The sequence below is a fragment of the Nansenia antarctica genome, assembly GCF_963989245.1.
Source record: "Nansenia antarctica genome assembly, chromosome: 2".
NCBI lineage: Eukaryota > Metazoa > Chordata > Actinopteri > Argentiniformes > Microstomatidae > Nansenia > Nansenia antarctica.
The window spans coordinates 44400025-44422945 of NC_137675.1; the positions used below are offsets into that span (position 1 = coordinate 44400025).

The window sequence follows — 22921 nt, forward strand, 5'->3', positions numbered from 1 at the left end:
GCCAGCGCCTTGCATGGTAGCTTGCCGCCATTGGTGTGTGAATGTGTGTGTGAATGGGTGAATGAGAGGCCGTTATATAAGCGCTATATAAGTGCTGTCCATTTACCACACCAGCACACCAACTAACCAGGAAATTGATGGATCTATATGGAAGGGAAGGAGAATAGTGCTTCTTATGGGAGTGAGCCAGTGAGGGCAGATGTGTTGAGGTGTCAGGAGTGGGGTGTGGCCAGTCAGGAGTGGGGTGTGGCCAGTCAGGAGTGGGGTGTGGTCAGTCAGGAGAGGGCTGTGGCCAGTTAGGAGAGGGGTGTGGCCAGTCAGGAGTGGGGTGTGGCCAGTCAGGAGAGGGGTGTGGCCAGTCAGGAGAGGGGTGTGGCCAGTTAGGAGTGGGGTGTGGCCAGTTAGGAGTGGGGTGTGGCCAGTTAGGAGAGGGGTGTGGCCAGTCAGGAGAGGGGTGTAGCCAGTCAGGAGAGGGGTGTGGCCAGTCAGGAGAGGGGTGTGGCCATTAGGGAATGCAAGTGGAGTGGAGTGAGTGGAAGGGTGAGTCCATGATCCTTCACAGCAGTGGCTGTGACTAATCCATCATACCTACTGATTACTACTATACTAATACTAACCATACTACATACCTACTGATTACTACTATACTAATACTAACCATACTACATACCTACTGATTACTACTATACTAATACTAACCATACTACATACCATTTAAGTCATACTGTTTAGTAAAAATCTAGTAACCGACACATCTCAACATACTACATCGCATTTGTTGTCTTGTGTTGCTCAAGCATGTTGTTCAGGGCTCATTATCGCTACTGCCCATCCCTCTTACCTGCTACTAAGATCTGAATTTACTTCCTGATTAGTGTGTACTGAAATCAAACTAGATGAAAAGAACAATCTAGTTAGTATGACATCATGGTATTTTTTCAATTCTGAAAACGCCTTTAGTAGGCGTTATAAGCGTTATAAGTTGAATCAAACAACATTGAGGTGCAAGGCAGTTCAACATGAGGGGCAGTGCAGTGTGTTCAGAGAGAGGTCTTGGAGAGGTCTAGAAGGAAAGCCATGGTTTGCCAGGTTTTGATAGTATCAGGCCTCTGTATATTTGCCAAGGGATGGGTGTGTAGTACCTACCTAGGTAAACTCATCACACACACACCCACACCCACACAGTATACAGTATTTAACTAAGGATAGGTGTCAGGACTCGCTTTCATTACACACACACACACACACACTCTCACACATACAAGGTCAGCAGGATACTGTGGCATTGTGTCATTTACAATAGAACTGCTGAAAGGTAGAAAATGAGAGCCGGAGGGAGAGGAACATGTTTTTCTTCCATTTCCACAGTAGAATTGTGAACATCCCTTTTGAGAGGAGTATACACTGCTGAAGTGGACCATTAAGTCAAAGCAGTTTATGGTAAGGCTCTACCAGAGAGACCAGCTCAGTGGCCTTGAGGTTAGAGTGTCCGCCCTGAGATTGGGAGGTCGTGAGCTCGATCCCTGGCCATCCCTGAGTCATATACCAAAGACTATACAATTGGTGCCTGCTTGGCACTCAGCATTAAGGGTTGGATTGGGGGGTAAGACCCTGCGACATACCAGCGTCATGTCCAGGGGGTGTTCTTGTACATCAAGCCGCCTCACTCTATGGAAACAGGCTCCTGCCCCCCTAAGGGCCATTAGGCTCAAGAACCATCTGTTCGCAAGGCTCCTTACTTTCTACCTTGAGAAACCAATCAGATAGGAAAGTTTGATCATGGGCACGACTCAAAGCTGTGTGAGCCACCTGAGATAAAGGTGTTCAAGTCCCAGCATGGTCAGAAGGTCGTCTATGTAGTTGGGTGTCCCACAAACGTCATATTTATGATGCCACAAATTATATGGGCGACCTCACTATGACCTCTAGACAACATCCCAGGAACAAATGTTGTTGTAATGTTTGTTCTGTGTAATGTTGTCATAATGTTTGACTTGATCCCCTGTACATAACGGTATGTCAGACAACAGCCACTGCTACATTTTCAAGACTTGGAAACAATATGAACCTTACGCTAATCGACTAGAGAAAACGCTAGTGTTATGCTGTTATGCTACAGTGTTGTGCTGTTATACAGTATTATGCTGTGTGAAGCTTAGTCAAGCTTTGGTTAATGTTTCTCCACACCCTTTTCCAAACTCTGACAGTGAACAGGCCCTGAGGAGAACACCCATGCTGAGACACGCAGAAGAGGACCACAACTTGTCTGGAAACTGGAAGGCCGTAACTGTTACAGCAGTTATGACGCACAGCAACTATCACTGGAATATTAACCGTGATATAATTCAAGATTTCCCCAAGAACACCACAACATCAACATGAATACTACTAGAACTTTCTCCGGGATATTGTTCCCCACAGCACACAATGGGAGTGTCTGCTTCTGCTTCTTTTTTTTATTACACAAACCGTGTAAACGTATTGTTTACATACTTGGAAGCATTGCCTTGAAGCACCTTCGACTGCTATGAGCAGAAAAAGTCTTAATTGGGTGCCGTTCCCTAGTTTGCACTTTGGACAGCCTAAATTCAAGATGACCCCAAGAAAAACAACAGACAATTTTAACAGTATCATGAATTTTATTTAATATATGTATATAATTCTGTTTCTTTGTTAATTGTTTAATTCATAATACCCATAGAATATACACAGACTATAACCCCCCCATAGCTCATATCTCTGACAATCTACTCATATCATCTTCTTTTAAAATAATTATTCCTTATAAGATCTTGGGAAAGAAAAAAGTTCCAGAAAAAGTAGACTGCCAATTATGTCACACCCCGAAGAGAAAAACAGTCAAATAAAATGTACTACAAAACAAAAACAAAAAAAGATACAACCTGAACTCCCTTTTATGTAAAAAAAAAAAAAAGAAATTACGACGACCACCAATACAACAACAATAGCAATAATAAGAATAGCCATTAAAAAGGACATTATTTTTGAAACAGGCCTGACATTTGATTCATATACAGTTCAGACTGCTGAAAGGTTCCGTCTCCAGCATGCCTCTCTGCGGTAGGTGGATGTTACCATGGTTACCATGGTACGGTGGCTGTAGAGGGCCAGTGTTCTGTAGCAGTCTTCTTCAGAGAACCAGTGCAGTGTGATACATCTGACATATGCCCTCATTACCTCAGCTCTCTACTGGTGTGACAGTGTTACCAAATTTGTCTAGCATCAGAAGTGGTGTGTGTGTGTGTGTGTGTGTGTATGTATGTGTGTGTGTGCGCGCGCGCATGCAGAGGCGAGAGCGTGTTTGTGTGAGATTGAGGACTGCAAACATGGTCCTCGTTGGTTCCTCCACACGGTGGTTGAGTGAGACGGTTGGGTGTGTTTGGTCTTGGTGTGCCGGAGGGGTACAGAGTTGGGAGGGGATGTTAAAGCAGCTTTTGGTCAGAAAAAGATACAGTCACAGAGATTCAAACATGCAGGGGGGGGGGGGGGGCTGCAGTGTGTTAAGAGAACACAGAAACACACACACACACACACACACACGTCAGGAGACAGGGAAGTGGTTGACAGAACACACCACCGACCTGCACTCACACTCAAAAAGCCTGGTGGTAGATTGCTAGATTGCCGACGTAGAAAAACACTGATGGTGTGATGGTGTGTGGCCAGAGAGATCCCAGGAAACGTTGTCTCAGCAAAAAGAACGGGGGGGGGGGGGGGGGGGGGGGGGAACGGGAGGGGACAAAGTTTGGTCGGAGTGGCAAAGTGCAGGTGCGCTGATTGAGTCACATGATTGACACAATTAACCCCTCCCCCAACTCCCAACCCCCCCCCCCCCCAAAGACTGACACCTGTCACTCACATGACGGTCCTCTGACTTCATTATTATATATCCATGGTTTGGCAGAAGAAAAAAAAAGTCTATCTGACCAATGGGAGGAATGCCCTGGGAGGCGCGGTCAAGACAAGACAAGAAGAGAGGAGGAGCCTCAGACGCACAGCCCGGGGGGGGCGGGGCCAGGACCACGCTGGCCAATCAGATTAGACAAAGCTGAAAGATCTAGGAGGATGTAGGAAGGAGGAAAGCCCTTAGCTAGAGAAAAGCACGGTGGGTAATGATAGAGAGAGGGGGGGGTGTGTGTAATGATAGAGAGTGGGGGTGTGAGATGGGTCCACCACAGGATCTGAAGTCAGTTCTGGTTCCCAACGTTTCCCACGTATAGGAGAGGTTTGGACTCTACTCTACAGTAACCTTGAACGAATGTAGGCGTGTGGCTGCTGAGGAGCTGACCTCTAAGTGCTACGGCTCATGGAGCAGTCACATCCTCTCCTCTGCAGCCGCTCAGACGTGAACCAATCAAGGGGGTTTGACTGTTGGAGGTGGGGGGGTAAGGCCGATGATTGGTTCTTGACCGGTGAACGACGAAAGGAACTCGACGAATGACGAGGATGGATAGATTTTCCCCGTCCGTAGAGCCGCCCTCCGCAGCAAGGCGACAGGGGGAGGGGTGCCTCGTGTCGGATTGCGCTGGAGAGATGAGTGTGAGTGTGTGTGTGTGTGTGACGGGGAGATGCGACACTCGAGCGAGAGTGCACACGCACGCACAAACAAACAAACAGGCGAGAGGCGTCGTCAGCCGGAGTGATTAGCCACGCCTCTCCGTCGCCCTACACGGTAACCGTGACAACTGTTCTCAACCATATATTAAACTAAATAGATCATCCATTTTGATTGAACCCCACCCCCCCAAATATATACAGATCCACTAGCCTCCCTGAAACAAACAGAATGACAGACAGATGGAGGGAGGGAGGGAATGTAGGTGGGACCAAGAAGAGGGAAGGAGAAACAGGCAGAGAGAGAGAAATATTTCTTAATTGTAAGAGAGATGGTAGGTTGACTCCAGAGACTATTTTGCTACTGGTTAAGTAATTTGAAAAGGGATAAGAGGCGACCGAATAACAGGGAGGTGAACACAGTGGCTCTCAGTCGTCAGTTTAAAGGTCGGTGCCACTCCACGGCCAACCGGCGAGACGGCAGGTCTAACGTGAGGGTCACATGACGCACAAAACAACGCAGATAGAGTAGAAGAGACACGATTTTTCCTGTTCTACATGACCGGGGAATCATGATGAATGATGAATTTCTATCTTAATGCTCTGTGACCATTGCACTCTCCCCTCTTCTCTCTCTCTCTCTCTCTCTGCCACTTTGGTAAATTTCAAGAATGCATGCATTCAGATGAACATCATACACATACAATCATAATAATAATAATAATAATAATAATAATAATAATAATTAAAAAACGAAACATCGAAATACAAACCTACCAACATGCCTGAAGAAACATCAAACGTTTGTTTGTCGCAAGTTGAAGAATGTCTTGAAAAAAATCAAAAGTGTTCAAAAATCATTCGCAAATATAAACCCCAAAACATACAAATACGACTCTGATGACTCTGTAGCTGATCATAAACATTCAGTTAACGGTGCTCAAGCCAAACCGTGACGAGGGCACTCAGAGGAAAACAACAAAACAACCATTTCTATGTACACACATACCTAACCCTGCCCTGCCCTTCTCAGGCCTCTCACCCTGTCACCAACTACACGTCATGGCGCAAGAAAGACACACAGTTAAGGTGTTGGTTAATACAGTAGAATTATGCGTACTGTGGCTAGAGAGAAACAAAGAGCGCGAGAGATGGAGAGAGAGAGAGAGAGAGCGAGAGAGAGAGAGATACAGAAAGAGTGAGAGAATATTATAGACTCCCGAATAGAAGGGAAGAGAGGAGGAGATTTGGTCAAAAGGGGGTAGATGAACAGTGGGATTGTTAAACAGTACAGAGCTCCAGAAGTGAGGGAGAGGGAGGAGTGTGTCCCGGTTTGTAGTTCAGTTACTGCAGTAGTATTTAAGTCGACAAGAAGCCCCCCCCCCACTCCTTAAAAAACCAAACAAAAAAAACCAAACAGCTTTTCCGTAATAGCAATGGAAAAAAAGCAGTTTTAAATGTACATGTTTATGTTGTTTTTTTAGTTTTTTTATGCTGTATAATATATGGTGTTGTATCTGGTGGTCTTCTGGTTCCATCCCCGTGGCTTTGTCACTCTTCTTTACAGCTGGAACACAAACACACAAACACACACCAACACAAGAGTCACATGAGGAACACCAACACACACCAACACAAGAGTCACATGAACACCAACACACACCAACACAAGATTGAGGAACGTGTGTGTGTGTGTGTGTGTGTGTGTGTGTAGGCTGTGTAGCCTGTGTGCGTGCGTACCTCTCCTCTCAGGAACCCTGGTAGGTGTGTGTGTGTGTACCTCTCTGTCTCAGGAGCCCTGGTAAGTGTGTGTGTGTGTACCTCTCTGTCTCAGGAGCCCTGGTAGGTGTGTGTGTGTGTGTGTGTGTGTGCGTACCTCAGTCTCAGGAGCCCTGGTAGGTGTGTGTGTGTGTGTACCTCAGTCTCAGGAGCCCTGGTAGGTGTGTGTGTGTGTGTGTGTACCTCAGTCTCAGGAGCCCTGGTAGGTGTGTGTGTGTGTGTGTGTGTGTGTGTACCTCAGTCTCAGGAGCCCTGGTAGGTGTGTGTGTGTGTGTACCTCAGTCTCAGGAGCCCTGGTAGGTGTGTGTGTGTGTGTGTGTGTGTGTACCTCAGTCTCAGGAGCCCTGGTAGGTGTGTGTGTGTGTGTGTGTGTACCTCAGTCTCAGGAGCCCTGGTAGGTGTGTGTGTGTGTGTGTGTGTACCTCAGTCTCAGGAGCCCTGGTAGGTGTGTGTGTGTGTGTGTGTACCTCAGTCTCAGGAGCCCTGGTAGGTGTGTGTGTGTGTGTGTGTGTGTGTGTGTGTGTGTGTGTACCTCAGTCTCAGGAGCCCTGGTAGGTGTGTGTGTGTGTGTGTGTACCTCAGTCTCAGGAGCCCTGGTAGGTGTGTGTGTGTGTGTGTGTGTGTGTGTGTGTGTGTGTGTGTGTGTGTGTACCTCAGTCTCAGGAGCCCTGGTAGGTGTGTGTGTGTGTGTGTGTGTACCTCAGTCTCAGGAGCCCTGGTAGGTGTGTGTGTGTGTGTACCTCAGTCTCAGGAGCCCTGGTAGGTGTGTGTGTGTGTGTGTGTGTGTGTGTGTACCTCAGTCTCAGGAGCCCTGGTAGGTGTGTGTGTGTGTGTGTGCGTACCTCAGTCTCAGGAGCCCTGGTAGGTGTGTGTGTGTGTGTGTGTGTGTGTGTGTGTACCTCAGTCTCAGGAGCCCTGGTAGGTGTGTGTGTGTGTGTGTGCGTACCTCAGTCTCAGGAGCCCTGGTAGGTGTGTGTGTGTGTGTGTGTGTGTGTGCGTACCTCAGTCTCAGGAGCCCTGGTAGGTGTGAGTGTGTGTGTGTGTGTGTGTGTGTGTACCTCAGTCTCAGGAGCCCTGGTAGGTGTGTGTGTGTGTGTGTACCTCAGTCTCAGGAGCCCTGGTAGGTGTGTGTGTGTGTGTGTGTGTGTGTGTGTGTGTACCTCAGTCTCAGGAGCCCTGGTAGGTGTGTGTGTGTGTGTGTGTACCTCAGTCTCAGGAGCCCTGGTAGGTGTGTGTGTGTGTACCTCAGTCTCAGGAGCCCTGGTAGGTGGCCTGGAAGCGGGCCGTCTCCTCGTAGATCAGCTCCTTCAGCTTCTCCTTGGGCAGGTCGTCCAGCTCCATGGTGAAGGTGAAGGGCTCCTCCGCCACGGGCTGGAGACAGACAGACAGACAGAGAGAGACAGACAGACAGAGAGAGACAGACAGACAGACAGAGAGAGAGACAGACAGAGAGACAGCCAGACAGAGACAGACACCCACACACACATCAGAAAAGCAAATACATACAAACACAAATCACCCTTAAACAGTCTCACCATACAGCGAAGACGAGCAGAATAGCCGAAAAAATAGAAGGTGCCTCAGTCAAACATGTTTCTATATCAGAAATGGGGATAAATTATTATAAGTCTTATTACTTATTTTACAAAGCACACAGTATGCTACTATTTGTATTTATACAGTGTTTCCCCTACCATTGCCTTGGGGGGGCGGGCCGCCCTCCCAACGGAACCCCCCGCCCCCCCAAGAAAGAGGAATTATTACGGACGTAGACACCAAACATCTGACAAGCAGGCTAAAATATCCGCGTTTTTTAAACGCACCCAACCCGAATCTGGCGAGTGGCAAGCCCATAGGCTCGTTGGTAACGTTAGTCCGCCGTAGTCTCGCATAGCCAGACCTATCTCCACACTTCACATAGCCAGACCTATCTCCACACTTCGCGCTGTGCCAGCGCTGGAGAATAATACAAGATTTTGCGCAAGTGTGCGCGCGAGACGCGAGAGTTTTTGCCGGCTGTGATGTCTGCAGATTGAAAGTAAGCAAGTTCAAATGTTAGCAAATATAATTGCTGAGTGTTCTGACAGAGAAAGTTGGTTAAAATTGGTCGTTATTATCGTGACTAGAAAGTGTCTGACTTTAGTTCCATAGTGTAAATAGTGTCAAAGAACTAGCAAGCTAGCTAGCTCAGAGGTGATGAGATGAGCTAGTCTCCTTGCACACTTGCCAGCTAAAGAGCTAACTGGAGGCACTTTATTATTTTACTTAAAGTAGATATACTATCTTTCTTATTCTGCTAGAGTTGGGCTTCATGGTAATACCATAATGGCATATTTACAGTACATGGACAGTTGATTGAAGCATTGGAAATGTCTGTTTTTTATAGTTGGACATAAGATTTTTTTTCAGGTGAGAGAGTAAAGTCAAAATGACATGATTATCTGACTGGATTGCCCACAGCAATCCAATATTCAATTATAATTATGTTATAAATTGATATGGATCAATTTATGCCTCTTATTAGATTATAAATACTCTGGCTGTTTTGTTTACCTTTTGGTTGACAGCAAAAGGGAGAGAGGAGGGTAGGGAGGGAGAGAAGGAGAGAGAGCGGTATGGTGTCGGCACACCAGAGAGAGAGAGAGCAAGAACCAGGTGAGAAAGTGGACAGGTAGTCAAGACCACATAAGTAAGTAGCCTTGAGAACCGATGGTTCTGGAGCCTAATGGCCCATAGGGCAGGAGCCTATCTCCTGTTTCCGTAGCGTGAGGCGGCTTAACACTAGGAAAGCTGTGAGGTGTCATCGGGCACCAGTGAGTACAAAAAAAATTCTACCATTGCACTCGATCAAATGTCAGGACCCTCCTTTCATGACTTTTCCTAGATATGTGCGTTCTACCACCCAGCATCTTTACATTTTCAAAATCGAGTTAGTATAAAGCGATTTTGCAGTATTTCTGTGTGTGCCTGTGTATTTGCCTTGGGATTCGGCTGCCATCTTTTTCTCCAAGGCTGCAATTCTCTTTTATATCAGCAGAGGTAGCAAGGGGGCACACACTGTGCTCAACCTTCAGGCTTCAGTGCTGAATTAGATACAGTGGATAAGACTGATATTTGTAACATAATGTGTTTATATATAGGCTATATATAGCAATAGTGATACATAAGATATGTATATGTACAGACAGTTATGAAAATGATAAACTGTACAGTATGTCTCCCAATCCCTTCAGATTTGTTGGAGCTGAGTTTTTTTTTTCACAGCGGGTTTACCCAAGTTCCATGCAATAGTGATAAGATATTATGATATGTGTAGCCTATGTACAGTTATGAATGATGCACTGCACAGTATGTACCTATCAAGTTGTGTGGTGCATGCATAGCTACTGCAGCAAAGTAATTGGAGTAACCTACGTTTGATTATGCCTGTACTCATCAACGAATATTATATAACAAACGGATATTTATAATATTGTATATAATGTTTTTTTTGTATATAATGTTATTGTATAATGTTTTTTTCTGAGTGGGGCAGTCCCACTCATAGTTTTCATGTTATTGGACTGATATAGTGAAGACAGACAGGAAAGTAAGGAGAAGAAGGGCCGACATATGTGTGCACGACCACGGTGCTAGACCACTGGACCATGTTAGGCCACCAGTATATTGATAATTGATAATAAGATATTGATCATGTATTTCGCTGCCGCAGAAAGTCAATCAAAATCGTGTGAAACGACGTGTGTTGTGCATTGAATGACACTATTTAGCCTACAGCGCTGTCAATTTTCAAATATTGCAATAGGATATATATATGAATTTACAGAAACACATCATCATGAATGGAAACACGCAAGAGCGTGTATTACACGCTTACAATGCTTACAAGCTTACAGCAGTCGCCGGGCTGATGTTACGGCCGGCGTGAAGTTCACGACAAATAAACACGACAGGTTTGTGCATCTCTGTGAAGCTCATAATTATTAGTAGGGATGCACCGAACATTCGGCCACCGAATGTATTCGGCCGAATATCGCAAAATAAAGCACATTCGGTATTCGGCCGAATGTGTGAAAACACCGAATGTTTACCACCGAATAGTGGGCGTGTTTTGATGACGCAATCAAACAGTGTAAGCATCCCATGCTGCTCAGCGAATGAGACGAGCATTGACTGCATGCTGCTACATCTTATAATTATGACAGCCTTGCCAGTGGCCACTATGTATTATATATATATATATATGTGTGTGTTTACCCACAATCGTTATTACCGACCTCTTCCCTTGTGTGCTATAGCATAGGCTACAATTGACTTCGGAATAAAAGCGGACACGCGCTTTCTCATTTTGGCTGCGTTCGTAAATTCGCCCCGAGAGCGCCGGAGCGCACACTGGGTTCGACGTCATAAAGGGACCAAGTAATTTGATTGGACAAGAGGCCTTCCATGAGTGCTGATCAGATTTCCAAAGCGAATTTACGAACGCACCCTTCCGTTCCACATTGCAGCCTGTACTGTAGCACATAGGCTGACGTCACAATTTCGTCAGTGTTGAAGCAAATGGTTATATATAATATAACTAATGTTAAATATGGTCTTTTACGAAAAGAAGTAGCCTAGTAAAAAGTAGGCTCAAAGCACTTTTATCCCAATGCACTTTTTTGTTGTAGGCCTACAAAGATTTTCTTTCAGCAGCTATTCAGGGAAAACAAAAATATTTAATTTGACTGATTTATTTTATTTATTGTGCTTTGTTGGTATAGACTGATGTCTGCTGGAATGTTCAATAAAAGTTATTTTTTTTCAATCTCAATTTCTTTCTTTGAGAAGCATGAATAAAAAGCTAAATGTATTTAGTTTATGCAATGATAAAATTAAAAACTGCCGATACACATTCGGTATTCGGCCAAGTGTTTCCTTAAATTCGGCTTCGGCCAAGAATGTTCATTTCGGTGCATCCCTAATTATTAGGGGTGTAAATCACCAGCTTCATCACGATACGATATTATATCGATTTGTTTGTATGACGATACAATGTTTGACGATATCACAATGTCAGTCACGATACGATTTCGATTCGATTCAAGATCGATATGACGATATGATCGATATGACGCGATATCATATGCCAATCTAACACAATTATCAATTGTAATAAGTGGTAATTAACATACAGCTCATTAACATACACACACACACACACACACACACACAGGTTCAGAGAGACATCCAGTCACACACGCACACACACACACACACACGTCCACACACGTGTCACACACGTCCAGCAGGTCTGATATTGGTCTGACTGGATTCGCCTCGAAGAGTAGATGTTAAAAAATATCTTTGGTGTCCAAAACGGTCAATGTATTCGCCCATTAGACTCCCGTTAGACGCACTCTCATTAGACGCACTCACACAAGCCGAACATTTCCGAAGATCACCGGAGATTGCCGAATGCGAGAGGAGGAGGAGCCGAGAAGTGGAGCCGAGCCAGTAGACAGTCACACACGGTGAATGCGAACTCATTGCGAACGCGAGTATGTTCACTTCCCTGGTTCAGAGAGATGTTCCAAAATGTACTTACTGTCTCATCAAAAATGAAAAACATTCGTATCTTTTTCAAGTCTCTCTCTCTCTCTGCGCGCATAAGATGACGATATAGATCGATGTTTTTACATTGCGTCGATGTAATCAGATCGTTAGTCAATGAATCGATGCATCGATGTGAATCAATGTATCGTTACACCCCTAATAATTATGATAACACAATATTGCAATATTTATTACTATTATTTTTGTATAATAATAATCAACCATCATTCGTTAGTAATGAGAACTCCCGCAGTCCCGATCAATCTCCTCTCCACTTTACACATTACATAACCAAGATCTCTTTTGACATCACAACAATGTCAACACAATCACAACAGAATCTTATTTTATCCAACCAGTTTTATATTTTGATTATGACATCATGTCTTTCAACATTGTCACACTTTTCATTACACACATTAGCGGCATCAAAAATGATGGGCTGGGTGTGCGAGGGAGCGTGCTTATTCTGGCAGATTGTGAAATATCAGTGTTTCCTCTATATGCATTTATTGGTGGCGGGCCGCCACGAATGAATTTCCTCCGGCACAAATTGATTCAGTCCACAAAAAATAAAATAAAAAATAAATAAATCCACCTCTGAACATTTTAGCTGATTAAAATATATCTGATCCTAGATCAGCGCTATAATGGATGTTGACTATAAGTGCACCTAAATCCACGCCCATCTCTCTCTAACCGCTGATCCAAAATCAGATTAATGACATTAAACATTCAGTTGACGACGTGACACAAGGGCTACTCCTGATTGGTCTAAATGTGAACCGGCATGAGAACCGTGCAGACTCAACCATCCCTGCTGAAAAACTGTCGCAAATTGAAGAACTCGCGCAAGTTGGAAACACTGGGAAACTTTCGCCAAGTTGGACATACTTTTCCAGTTGTGTTTGAGACGGAGCCAAGACTGCTCGTTTGGAAGGACATTGGATCCGTGAGTAACGTAAACCTTCAGAGCTGATGGATGGAAACCGGTATCACAAGTATATTTTTTTATTTTTTTTTGCCATCCCCTCTAGTTTTGGTTGAAATTAAGTCGTTGTTTTGAGCGCGCGTGCCTGGAGGAAACACTGCATCTGCGCTCCCTGTCTAACATTATATATATATCTAACATTACATGTTATAAGGCTGATCTGTGCATGATAGTGCTGCATTCTGACATATTTCTTGTCGCATCTCCCCCCGTTGATGGCACATGACGCTATAGTCAGTCCCAATGGTCCAAAAGTCAAGTGCTTCGTAACACAGACGGGGTGAATTTCATGAATGAAAGTGAAAGTTCTGTCACTAAACGCCGTTACGTATCCTCACACATGTTTAAGTGGGTATTGCGTGGGTAAAGTGAAATTACGTCTTTGTTTTGAGCGGCAGTGCGCGTTTTATGCGCGTGCACGCGGGAAAAAAATCGTGCACGCGAAGAAAAAAAATCGTGCGGGCTGCGCGCGCGAAAGAGGACCCCCCCGCCACTAATGTAAAAAATCCTGGAGGAAACACTGAATATTAAAACCAATAACATTCTGAATGATTTATCATTCTGTAGGCTACTCTTTCTCTCCTTTCTTTCATGTATTTGCTTTCAGCTCTTTTAGGTGTAACTAACTATAACAGGTTGCGGCACATGAACGCTCCGTGCAGGTAGGCTACGCGCTCCTGTGAGATCATTCAAGTTTCAAGTTTATCTGTCATTATACCAAATACAATTATATAATGTAATCAAAATAACAAGAATGAACATATTCAGCCATTCCATATAATCACATGTGAGCAGTTGCAGGGGCACGCTGACGTTACCGGCGAAGTTCACGACAAATAAACAGACTATCACTGTGAAGCTCATAACTATGATAACACAATATTGCAATATTTGTTACTATTCTTTTTTAATAATGATAATCAACTTTCATTCATTAGTAAAGCTCCCGCAGTCTCAATCAATCTCCCCTCCATATATAGCATTTCATCTGTTCCATAGTTCGTTTTCAGCTGATTCAAGCTTCATATCAGATTGCTCTAATCATTTCCCCACTTCTCTGCTCATAGGAACTTTATGCATTTTTAGAGAAACATGCAGAGCATGTATTTGACAAATAAACGTGTAGGCTAAGAACTAGTTTCTAAAGTGAGTTACAATCACTTGATGTAATGGTTGATGCACGGGGGAGGGTAATCTTATTCTCTAATTGTTTCTTGATCGTTTCCCATCAGCAAACAATAGCTGCCAATTCATGAGGGAGCCAAGCGGGTTTCAAAGCTGCCAAGCGGGTTTCAAAGCTTACAAGCTTACAGCAGTCGCCGGGCTGATGTTACGGCCGGCGTGAAGTTCACGACAAATAAACAGACTTTATCACTGTGAAGCTCATAACTATGATAACACAATATTGCAATATTTAATACTATTCTTTTTTAATAATGATAATCAACTTTCATTCATTAGTAAAGCTCCCGCAGTCTCAATCAATCTCCTCTCCATATATAGCATTTAATCTGTTCCATAGTTCGTTCTCAGCTGACTCAAGCTTCATATCAGATTGCTCTAATAATTTCCCCACTTCTCTGCTTCTCTGCTCATAGGAATTTTATGCATTTTAGAGAAACATGCAGAGCATGTATTTGACAAATAAACGTGTAGGCTAAGAACTAGTTTCTTAAGTGAGTTACAATCACTTGATGTAATGGTTGATGCACGGGGAGGGTAATCTTGCGGCGGTGGGGACCGCTGCGCAGTGGCACGTTGCCCTGGGAGACACAGACGCTGGCTCAGAACACCAGGGCAGACAGACTGGAGTTACCACGGCAGAGATCAAGTGAGATCACTTCGGGGGGAGTTTTCTCGATTTTCTTTTACACCGCCAGTGTGTTTTTGCAGAGCCTCTAATTTGAATGTTTGCAGAGCCCCGTGCTGTGCTACCCCGAGTCACTAGGGGGCGTTTTCTCTTCAGCACCATTCTGTTGTTGATATATAATATGTTACGGTACATGTGGGAATATGTACCGTATTTTCCGGACTATAAGTCACGCTTTTTTTCATAGTTTGGCTAGTCCTGCGACTTATAGTCAGGTGCGACTTATATATCAATATATATATAATTTCATACTGACTGACATGAACCAAGGAGTAAACATTACCGTCTACAGCCGACAGAGGGCGCTCTGGGCCGCTCTGGGCTTGTGACAACTATATGCTGCTCCTAAAGCCCTGTAGAACTATCTAAAACATTAGCTTGTTGAAGCTAAGCAAACGGTAGCATGGTGAACTTGCTTACTGGTAACATGCTTGTTGGACTCGCTGGCTTGTTATGTTAATTTAGCCTATTCAGCCTCCCAGGTATGTTCTTTATGCTATTGTGTAGCTGAATAACTGTTAATGTGTTATGTTAACATACCAGACTTCTATTCAGCCTGTTGTTCTGTGTGCTATTGTGTAGTTGAATAAACTTGCCTTTCCAGATTAAATGTCTGTTCTTGGTCTTGGATTTTGTGAAATATATTTCTAAATAAATGCGACTTATAGTCCAGTGTGACTTATGTGTTTTTTTCCTCTTAACTCTTTGACTGCCAGCCATGTTCAGAGCGGAGAGCTCCACACTGCCAGACTTTTGGGGCATTTTCGCTGAACTTTGAAGACCCACCAAATATTGACTTTTTGGACTACATAAACATTGAACATATCTACCAAAACTTTAGACTCTCTTCTTTCATCAGAAAAAGAAAGTTTGTTTCTAGCCTCTTTGAGTGTTTAGAAATCGGCCGTAGAACATAGGGTGGTTTCAGCAAAAACACCTGATTTTGACCAATAAACAGAGAAAACGAGCTTTTTCTGCAGAACTTAAAAAAAAAAAAAAAAATCTGCACTTTTTCTGTATCATCCGACTCTGAACTGTTTGAAGAGTCGGGCGATGGCCGCGCTGCTCCGCGATGCTCCGCAATGCTCCGCGCCGCGTTTGGCACATACCCTGATCCGTTTCGCCATTACTACAACCCACAGCAAGCCACTTCCTTCTCCAGGCTTTTATCGAACTACTGCCCCATCTGGGACCGAAATACATTACACCCAAGTCTGAAATTCAATCGCTAGGTGTAGAACATGTCAATAACGCGATCCCCGCGAAATTTTTTTTTTTTTCTATAAGACGCCAATTGGCGTCTTTGGCAGTCAACGTTACTATTCTATAAGACGCCAATTGGCGTCTTTGGCAGTCAATGTCGCATTTTTTGACTGATGCGACTTATACTCCGGAGCGACTTATAGTCCGGAAAATACGGTATACTACTACTAACACTACTGAATACTAACTAGGGTTAGGGTTAGGGTTAGGTGCTAGGGTGCTACGGTTAGGGTTAGACATGCCAGCATGTACCAAGTCACCCTAGCACCTAACCCTAATTTTCCCACATGTACCGTAACATATATATATAGAATGTCAATGCTATAGAAGGAACAGGAAATAACAGTAGATCCTAATTCTGTGTGACACAGCCATGGTAATGTTCATTATTGACCCGTTACATATTACCTACACCTTCTGTTCCCTTTAATAAACCACATCCCTTCTACCCTAATGGAACCACCGCTGACCACTGAGGGATTGGACAAGTAGATGTGAAGTGACCAACTTATTGTCCTGATGTGACTGAAGAAGGCATCTTTGGATACCTGTCGCACTTAAGCATGAAAAGTAAAACAGGAAGCCCTTCTCTAACTACTTTTTAAACGCCAAGGGTCTTCTTTTACCCCAGGTGTTCCTCTCGCCCCTCTGAGGAAAGGAAAGACGCGTGCTGTGTACCTGGTCAGTGGGGGGGGGGGGGTAGGGGTTAAGGAGGCTGTGTACCTGGTCAGTGGGGGGGTAGGGGTTAAGGAGGCTGTGTACCTGGTCAGTGGGGGGGTAGGGGTTAAGGAGGCTGTGTACCTGGTCAGTGGGGGGGGGGTAGGGGTTAAGGAGGCTGTGTACCTGGTCTGTGGGGGGGTAGGGGTTAAGGAGGCTGTGTACCTGGTCAGTGGGGGGGTAGGGGTTAAGGAGGCTGTGTACCTGGTCAGTGGGGGGGTAGGGGTTAAGGAGGCTGTGTACCTGGTCTGTGGGGGGGTAGGGGGTAAGGAGGCGTGCTGCGTACCTCGTCAGTGGGGTCGTAGTACTGCTCCAGGTAGGGGTGGGCCAGGGCCTCCTCCACGCTGATGCGCTTGATGGGGTTGAAGGTCAACATGCGGCCCAGCAGGTCCAGAGCTGAGGAGGAGGAGGAAGAGGAAGAGGAGGAGGGTTAAAACAGCTTCAAGTGACAGTCAAGTCCTCCTCTACCCCACCCAAACCCTCCTCTACTCTATTCAACTGCCAGTTGAACACCCCCACTAAATGGGAGAACAGTGATCCCTGGAGGTTAAATGAGAGAACAGTGGCCTCTGGTGGTTAAATGGGAGAACAGTGAACCCTGGTGGTTAAATGGGAGAACAGTGGCCCCTGGTGGTTAAATGGGAGAACAGTGAGAACAGTGCCCCCTGGTGGTGAAGCCAAGATGTCCCATCTCTGTCCACTCCAGAGTTGACCGTCTGGGAGGGAGAATGAATGCATGGTCTTTATTGTCATTGCTATAGTACAGGTACCGAACAACGAAATTTAGGAGGGGTGGCTCCCCTGCTGTTAGGAAAGAAAAAAAAAAAGAAGGGAAGGAGCTGGTTTACATAAATAAAGGCTATGTACACTATCCACTATACTATACTGTACAGATAGACGACTAGGGTTGTCATATTGCACATAGTGTTATTGCACATTTATTTAAAGTGTCGCAGTTTGCAGGCTTGAAAAGTACATATTTGTGCCTCAGCACTACACCTGATTTTTTCAGTCCAGCAGCTGCCATCAATCCGTCCAGACTGTCCAGGGCCCAGAACCTAGGTCTTTGCTGTGTTCAGGGCCTGGACGGCCCTGGGGTAGAAGCTGTTCTTCAGTCTGTTTGTCCTTGCGGCCATGGTCCTGAACCGCCTTTTCAAGGGCAGCCGGGTAAAGTGTTCGTACCCAGGGTGGGTTGGGTCCCTGGAGATCTTGGAGGCCTTCCTGAGACAGCGTGTGTTGTACAGCTCTTCCAGAGAGGGGAGGGGGGCGCCGGTGATCTTCTGGGCTGTTCTCACGACTCTCTGTAGCGCATTTCTCTCCGCGGTTGTGCAGCTGGAGAACCAGTTGCAGATGCCGTAGGTGAGGATGCTCTCCACTGCGCCGCGGTAGAAGGTCACCAGTATCTCCTGCTTGCTGTGTTCCTTCCTGAGGACTCTCAGGATGTATAGCCGCTGTTGTGCCTTCTTGATGGTGGCTTTTGTGTTGTCCTTCCAGGACAGGTCATCCTGCATGTGCACCCCCAGGAATCGGAGGGTTGAGACTCTCTCCACGCTCTCTCCGTCGATGAGCAGGGGCTGGATCTCGGACTTTTTCCTCCTGAAGTCTACGATGATTTCCTGGGTCTTTGACTTGTTCAGCAGCAGGTTGTTAACCTTGCACAGCTTGCTCAGTTGCTCTACCTCATCCCTGTACGCCGCCTCGTCCCCCCCCGAGATGCATCCCACCACGGTGGTGTCGTCTGCAAACTTTACGATGGAGTTGCTGGGGTGGACGGGGGTGAAGTCGTAGGTGTAGAGGTTGTAGAGGATGGGGCTTAGCACGCAGCCCTGGGGGGACCCAGTGCTGAGTCTGAGGGCTGTGGAGGTGTGGGGGCCCACCAGCACCCTCTGGGGGCGGTCGGTCAGGAAGTCCTTGATCCATGCACATATAGAGTGTGATAGACCCAGGTCTAGTAGTTTGGTCACTAGCCTGTTTGGAAGGATGGTGTTGAAGGCGGAGCTGAAGTCCACAAAGAGCAGTCTCACGTAGCTGTTTCCCCTCTCCAGGTGGGATAGAGTGGCGTGGAGAGTCGTCGCGATGGCGTCCTCTGTGGACCTGTGGGCTCTGTAGGCCAACTGGTATGGATCCAGGTTGGGCGGGAGGCGTGTGAGTATGTGGGCCCGGACTAGTTTCTCGAAGCACTTCATGATGATTGGTGTGAGTGCCACCGGGCGGTAGTCGTTTAGGCAGCTCACCGTGCTTTTCTTCGGGACTGGGATGATAGTTGAGGTTTTCAGGCAGGGTGGGATGGTGGCCTGGGACATGGACTGGTTGAAGATGTTGGTGAAAACCCCGGCCAGCTGGTCGGCGCAGTCCCTCAGCACCCGTCCCAGGACGCCATCCGGCCCCGAGGCTTTCCTGTGGTCCACCGCCTTCAGCACGCATCTCACTTCATGCTCTGTGAGGGTGAGGCTGCTGAGAGCTGGAGAGAGTGGTGTTTGTGTTGTGGTTACCTCCGTTCGCCCCTCGTCGAACCGGGCGTAGAAGGAGTTCAGCTTTTCCGCCAGCAGGGGGTCGTCCTCTGCGGCTGTGAGCCTGTTGGCTCTGAAGTTTGTCATGTGCTGAACCCCCTGCCACATCCGCCTGGAGTCGTTGCTCAGGAAGCATTCCTCAATCTTCTCTCTGTGGTCTGCCTTGGCCTCTTTGATGCCGCGCTTTAGGTTAGCCCTGGTGGTGCTGTACAGCGGTGTGCCCTTCCCTGCGAAGAAGGCGTTGTCCCTCTCGTTGATCAGTTTTTGGACTTTCCCAGTCATCCATGGCTTCGTGTTGGGGTAGACCCGGACCCGTTTGTCCACGGTGACTGAGTTGGTGCAGTTCACTATGTGGTTCAGAACCAACGACGTGAACTGTTCCAGGTCCAAGAAGTAGCTTGTTCAGTGTTTATATTTCGATTAGGAAAAAAAAATGTGTGTGTGTGGCATTGAACATATACTGAACGTGACTGGCTGTTGACCTTGTTCCAAGTGCGAGGCTTGCTAGAGGTGAAGTGTTTCAGTGTGTATGTACAGTGGGGAGAACAAGTATTTGAAAAAAATCCAGAAAATCAAATTGCATGATTTTAAAGTAATTAATTTACATTTTATTGCATGAAATAAGTATTTGATACATCAGAAAAACAGAACTTAATATTTGGTAAAGAAACCTTTGTTTGCAATTACAGAGATCAGACGTTTCCTGTAGTTCTTGACCAGGTTTGCACACACTGCAGCAGGGATTTGGGCCCACTCCTCCATACAGATCTTCTCCAGATCCTTCAGGTTTCGGGGCTGTCGCTGGGCAACACAGACTTTCAGCTCCCTCCAAAGATTTTCTATTGGGTTCAGGTCTGGAGACTGGCTAGGCCACTCCAGGACCTTGAGATGCTTCTTACGGAGCCACTCCTTAGTTGCCCTGGCTGTGTGTTTCGGGTCGTTGTCATGCTGGAAGACCCAGCCACGACCCATCTTCAATGCTCTTACTGAGGGAAGGAGGTTATTGGCCAAGATCTCGCGATACTTGGCCCCATCCATCCTCCCCTCAATACGGTGCATTCGTCCTGTCCCCTTTGCAGAAAAGCATCCCCAAAGAATGATGTTTCCACCTCCATGCTTCACGGTTGGGATGGTGTTCTTGGGGTTGTACTCATCCTTCTTCTTCCTCCAAACACGCAGAGTGGAGTTTATGCCAAAAAGCTCTATTTTGGTCTCATCAGACCACATGACCTTCTCCCATTCCTCCTCTGGATCATCCAGATGATCATTGGCAAACCTCAGACGGGCCTGGACATGCGCTGGCTTGAGCAGGGGGACCTTGCGTGCGCTACAGGATTTTAATCCCTGACGGCGTAGTGTGTTACTGATAGTTTTCTTTGAGACTGTGGTCCCAGCTCTCTTCAGGTCATTGACCAGGTCCTGCCGTGTAGTTCTGGGCTGATCCCTCACCTTTCTTATGATCATTGATGCCCCACGAGGTGAGATCTTGCATGGAGCCCCAGACCGAGGGAGATTGACCGTCATCTTAAATTTCTTCCATTTTCTAATAATTGCGCCAACAGTTGTTGCCTTCTCACCAAGCTGCTTCCCTATTGTCCTGTAGCCCATCCCAGCCTTGTGCAGGTCTACAATTTTGTCCCTGATGTCCTTAGAAAGCTCTTTGGTCTTGCCCATTGTGGAGAGGTTGGGGTCTGATTGATTGAGTGTGTGGAGAGGTGTCTTTTATAAAGGTAAAGAGTTCAAACAGGTGCAGTTAATACAGGTAATGAGTGGAGAATAGGAGGGCTTCTTAAAGAAAAACTAACAGGTCTGTGAGAGCCGGAATTATTACTGGTTGGTAGGTGATCAAATACTTATTTCATACAATAAAATGCAAATTAATTATTTAAAAGTCATACAATGTGATTTTCTGGATTTTGTTTTAGATTCCGTCTCTCACAGTTGAAGTGTACCTATGATAAAAATTACAGACCTCTACATTCTTTCTAAGTGGGAAAACCTGCAAAATCAGCAGTGTATCAAATACTTGTTCTCCCCACTGTACGTCTAGATGGGGAGAGAGAGAGAGTGTGTGTGTGTGTGTGTGTGTGTGCGTGTGTGTGTGTGTGTGCATCTGTGTGTGTGTACGCATGCCGATCACACGCTCGCACCGACCTGGGCAGGAGGAGTTGGCTCAAGAGGGGGCAGCAGCCTACCTTTGGTCCAGTAGAGGACAGCAGCCTACCTTTGGTCCAGTAGGGGGCAGCAGCCTACCTTTGGTCCAGTAGGGGGCAGCAGCCTACCTTTGGTCCAGTAGGGGGCAGCAGCCTACCTTTGGTCCTCTAGGGGGCAGCAGCCTACCTTTGGTCCTCTAGGGGGCAGCAGCCTACCTTTGGTCCAGTAGGGGGCAGCAGCCTACCTTTGGTCCAGTAGGGGGCAGCAGCCTACCTTTGCTGTCGGCCTTGGGGAACAGCTTGTCCCAGGGGATCTTGGGCTTCTCAGGCAGAGACTGCAGGTAGTTCCGGGCCTTCATGTTGATGATGCAGTTCAGGTCGTCAGGGGTGGGAGAGCCCAGGATGCCTATGGTGAAGGAACACACACACACACGCACGCACGCACACACACACACGACACAAAAACACACATGCAAACACACACGCACACGCAAACACACACACAATGTCAATGGAAAGCCTGGGCCCAGAGGAAACACTGTGTTCACATCCCTGCTTTATCTGTTCCAGTGACACTCTCTAGCTTGAACGTTGAGAAACACCAACGCCATTCTCATTAATTATTTCGACAATTTGCCCAACCGTCTCTCAACTAAACCACAGCCCAGAGCAAAGCAAACGTTACAAAGAGAGAGAAAACCCCCGAAAAAAACAAAACAGTTTTCTTCTAACAAAGGTGCCCAGCGCCTGGCTAACCTGCAGAGAACTCTGGCTTCTCTGAGGGACATCAAGCTTATTAACACTTATTAACTTATTAATAATAATATTAATAATAATAACGTATTAAATTATTAACTCATTGACTGCCAAAGACGCCAAAACACGTCTTATAAATTAGTAACGTTGACTGCCAGCGCCCGCTAAAGACGCCATTTGTTTCCAGAGGAAACACTGTGTTCACATCCCTGCTTTATCTGTTCCAGTGACACTCTCTAGCTTGAACGTTGAGAAAGACCAACGCCATTCTCATTAATTATTTCGACAATTTGCCCAACCGTCTCTCAACTAAACCACAGCCCAGAGCAAAGCAAACGTTACAAAGAGAGAGAAAACCGCCGAAAAAACAAAACAGTTTTCTTCTAACAAAGGTGCCCAGCGCCTGGCTAACCTGCAGAGAACTCTGGCTTCTCTGAGGGACATCAAGCTTATTAACACTTATTAACTTATTAATAATAATAACGTATTAACTTATTAACAGCCCAGCCTTTTTTACCCACTAAAAGAGCCGCCTCGGGGGACTCTTTACAATGCTCAAGCTGCTATTTACACACAACGACCACTAGTTGGTCCGCTTGTAAATTAGCCAGCTTCCTACACAGAAAAACGCCAAATAGCTTTATACTAGCTTATCCTGATTTTGAAAATGTAAGGATACTGGGGTGGTAGAACGCACATATCTAGGGAAAGT

The 22921-nt window shown here is 46.0% G+C and overlaps 1 protein-coding gene across 1 annotated transcript in view; it reads right to left on the reverse strand.

Moving 5' to 3' along the window:
• Positions 1–6021: 6021 nt before the first annotated feature.
• Positions 6022–22921, reverse strand: part of mapk3 (mitogen-activated protein kinase 3) — a 44836-nt gene continuing 27936 nt past the window's right edge. The window contains exons 6-9 of the mRNA XM_080524572.1: positions 21728–21859; positions 17077–17186; positions 7599–7725; positions 6022–6142 (exon numbers count right to left, since the gene is read on the reverse strand). Of these exons, the coding sequence (XP_080380698.1) occupies positions 7606–7725; positions 17077–17186; positions 21728–21859 (362 nt within the window). The 3' untranslated portion in view covers positions 6022–6142; positions 7599–7605. The remainder of the gene's footprint in view (positions 6143–7598; positions 7726–17076; positions 17187–21727; positions 21860–22921) is intronic.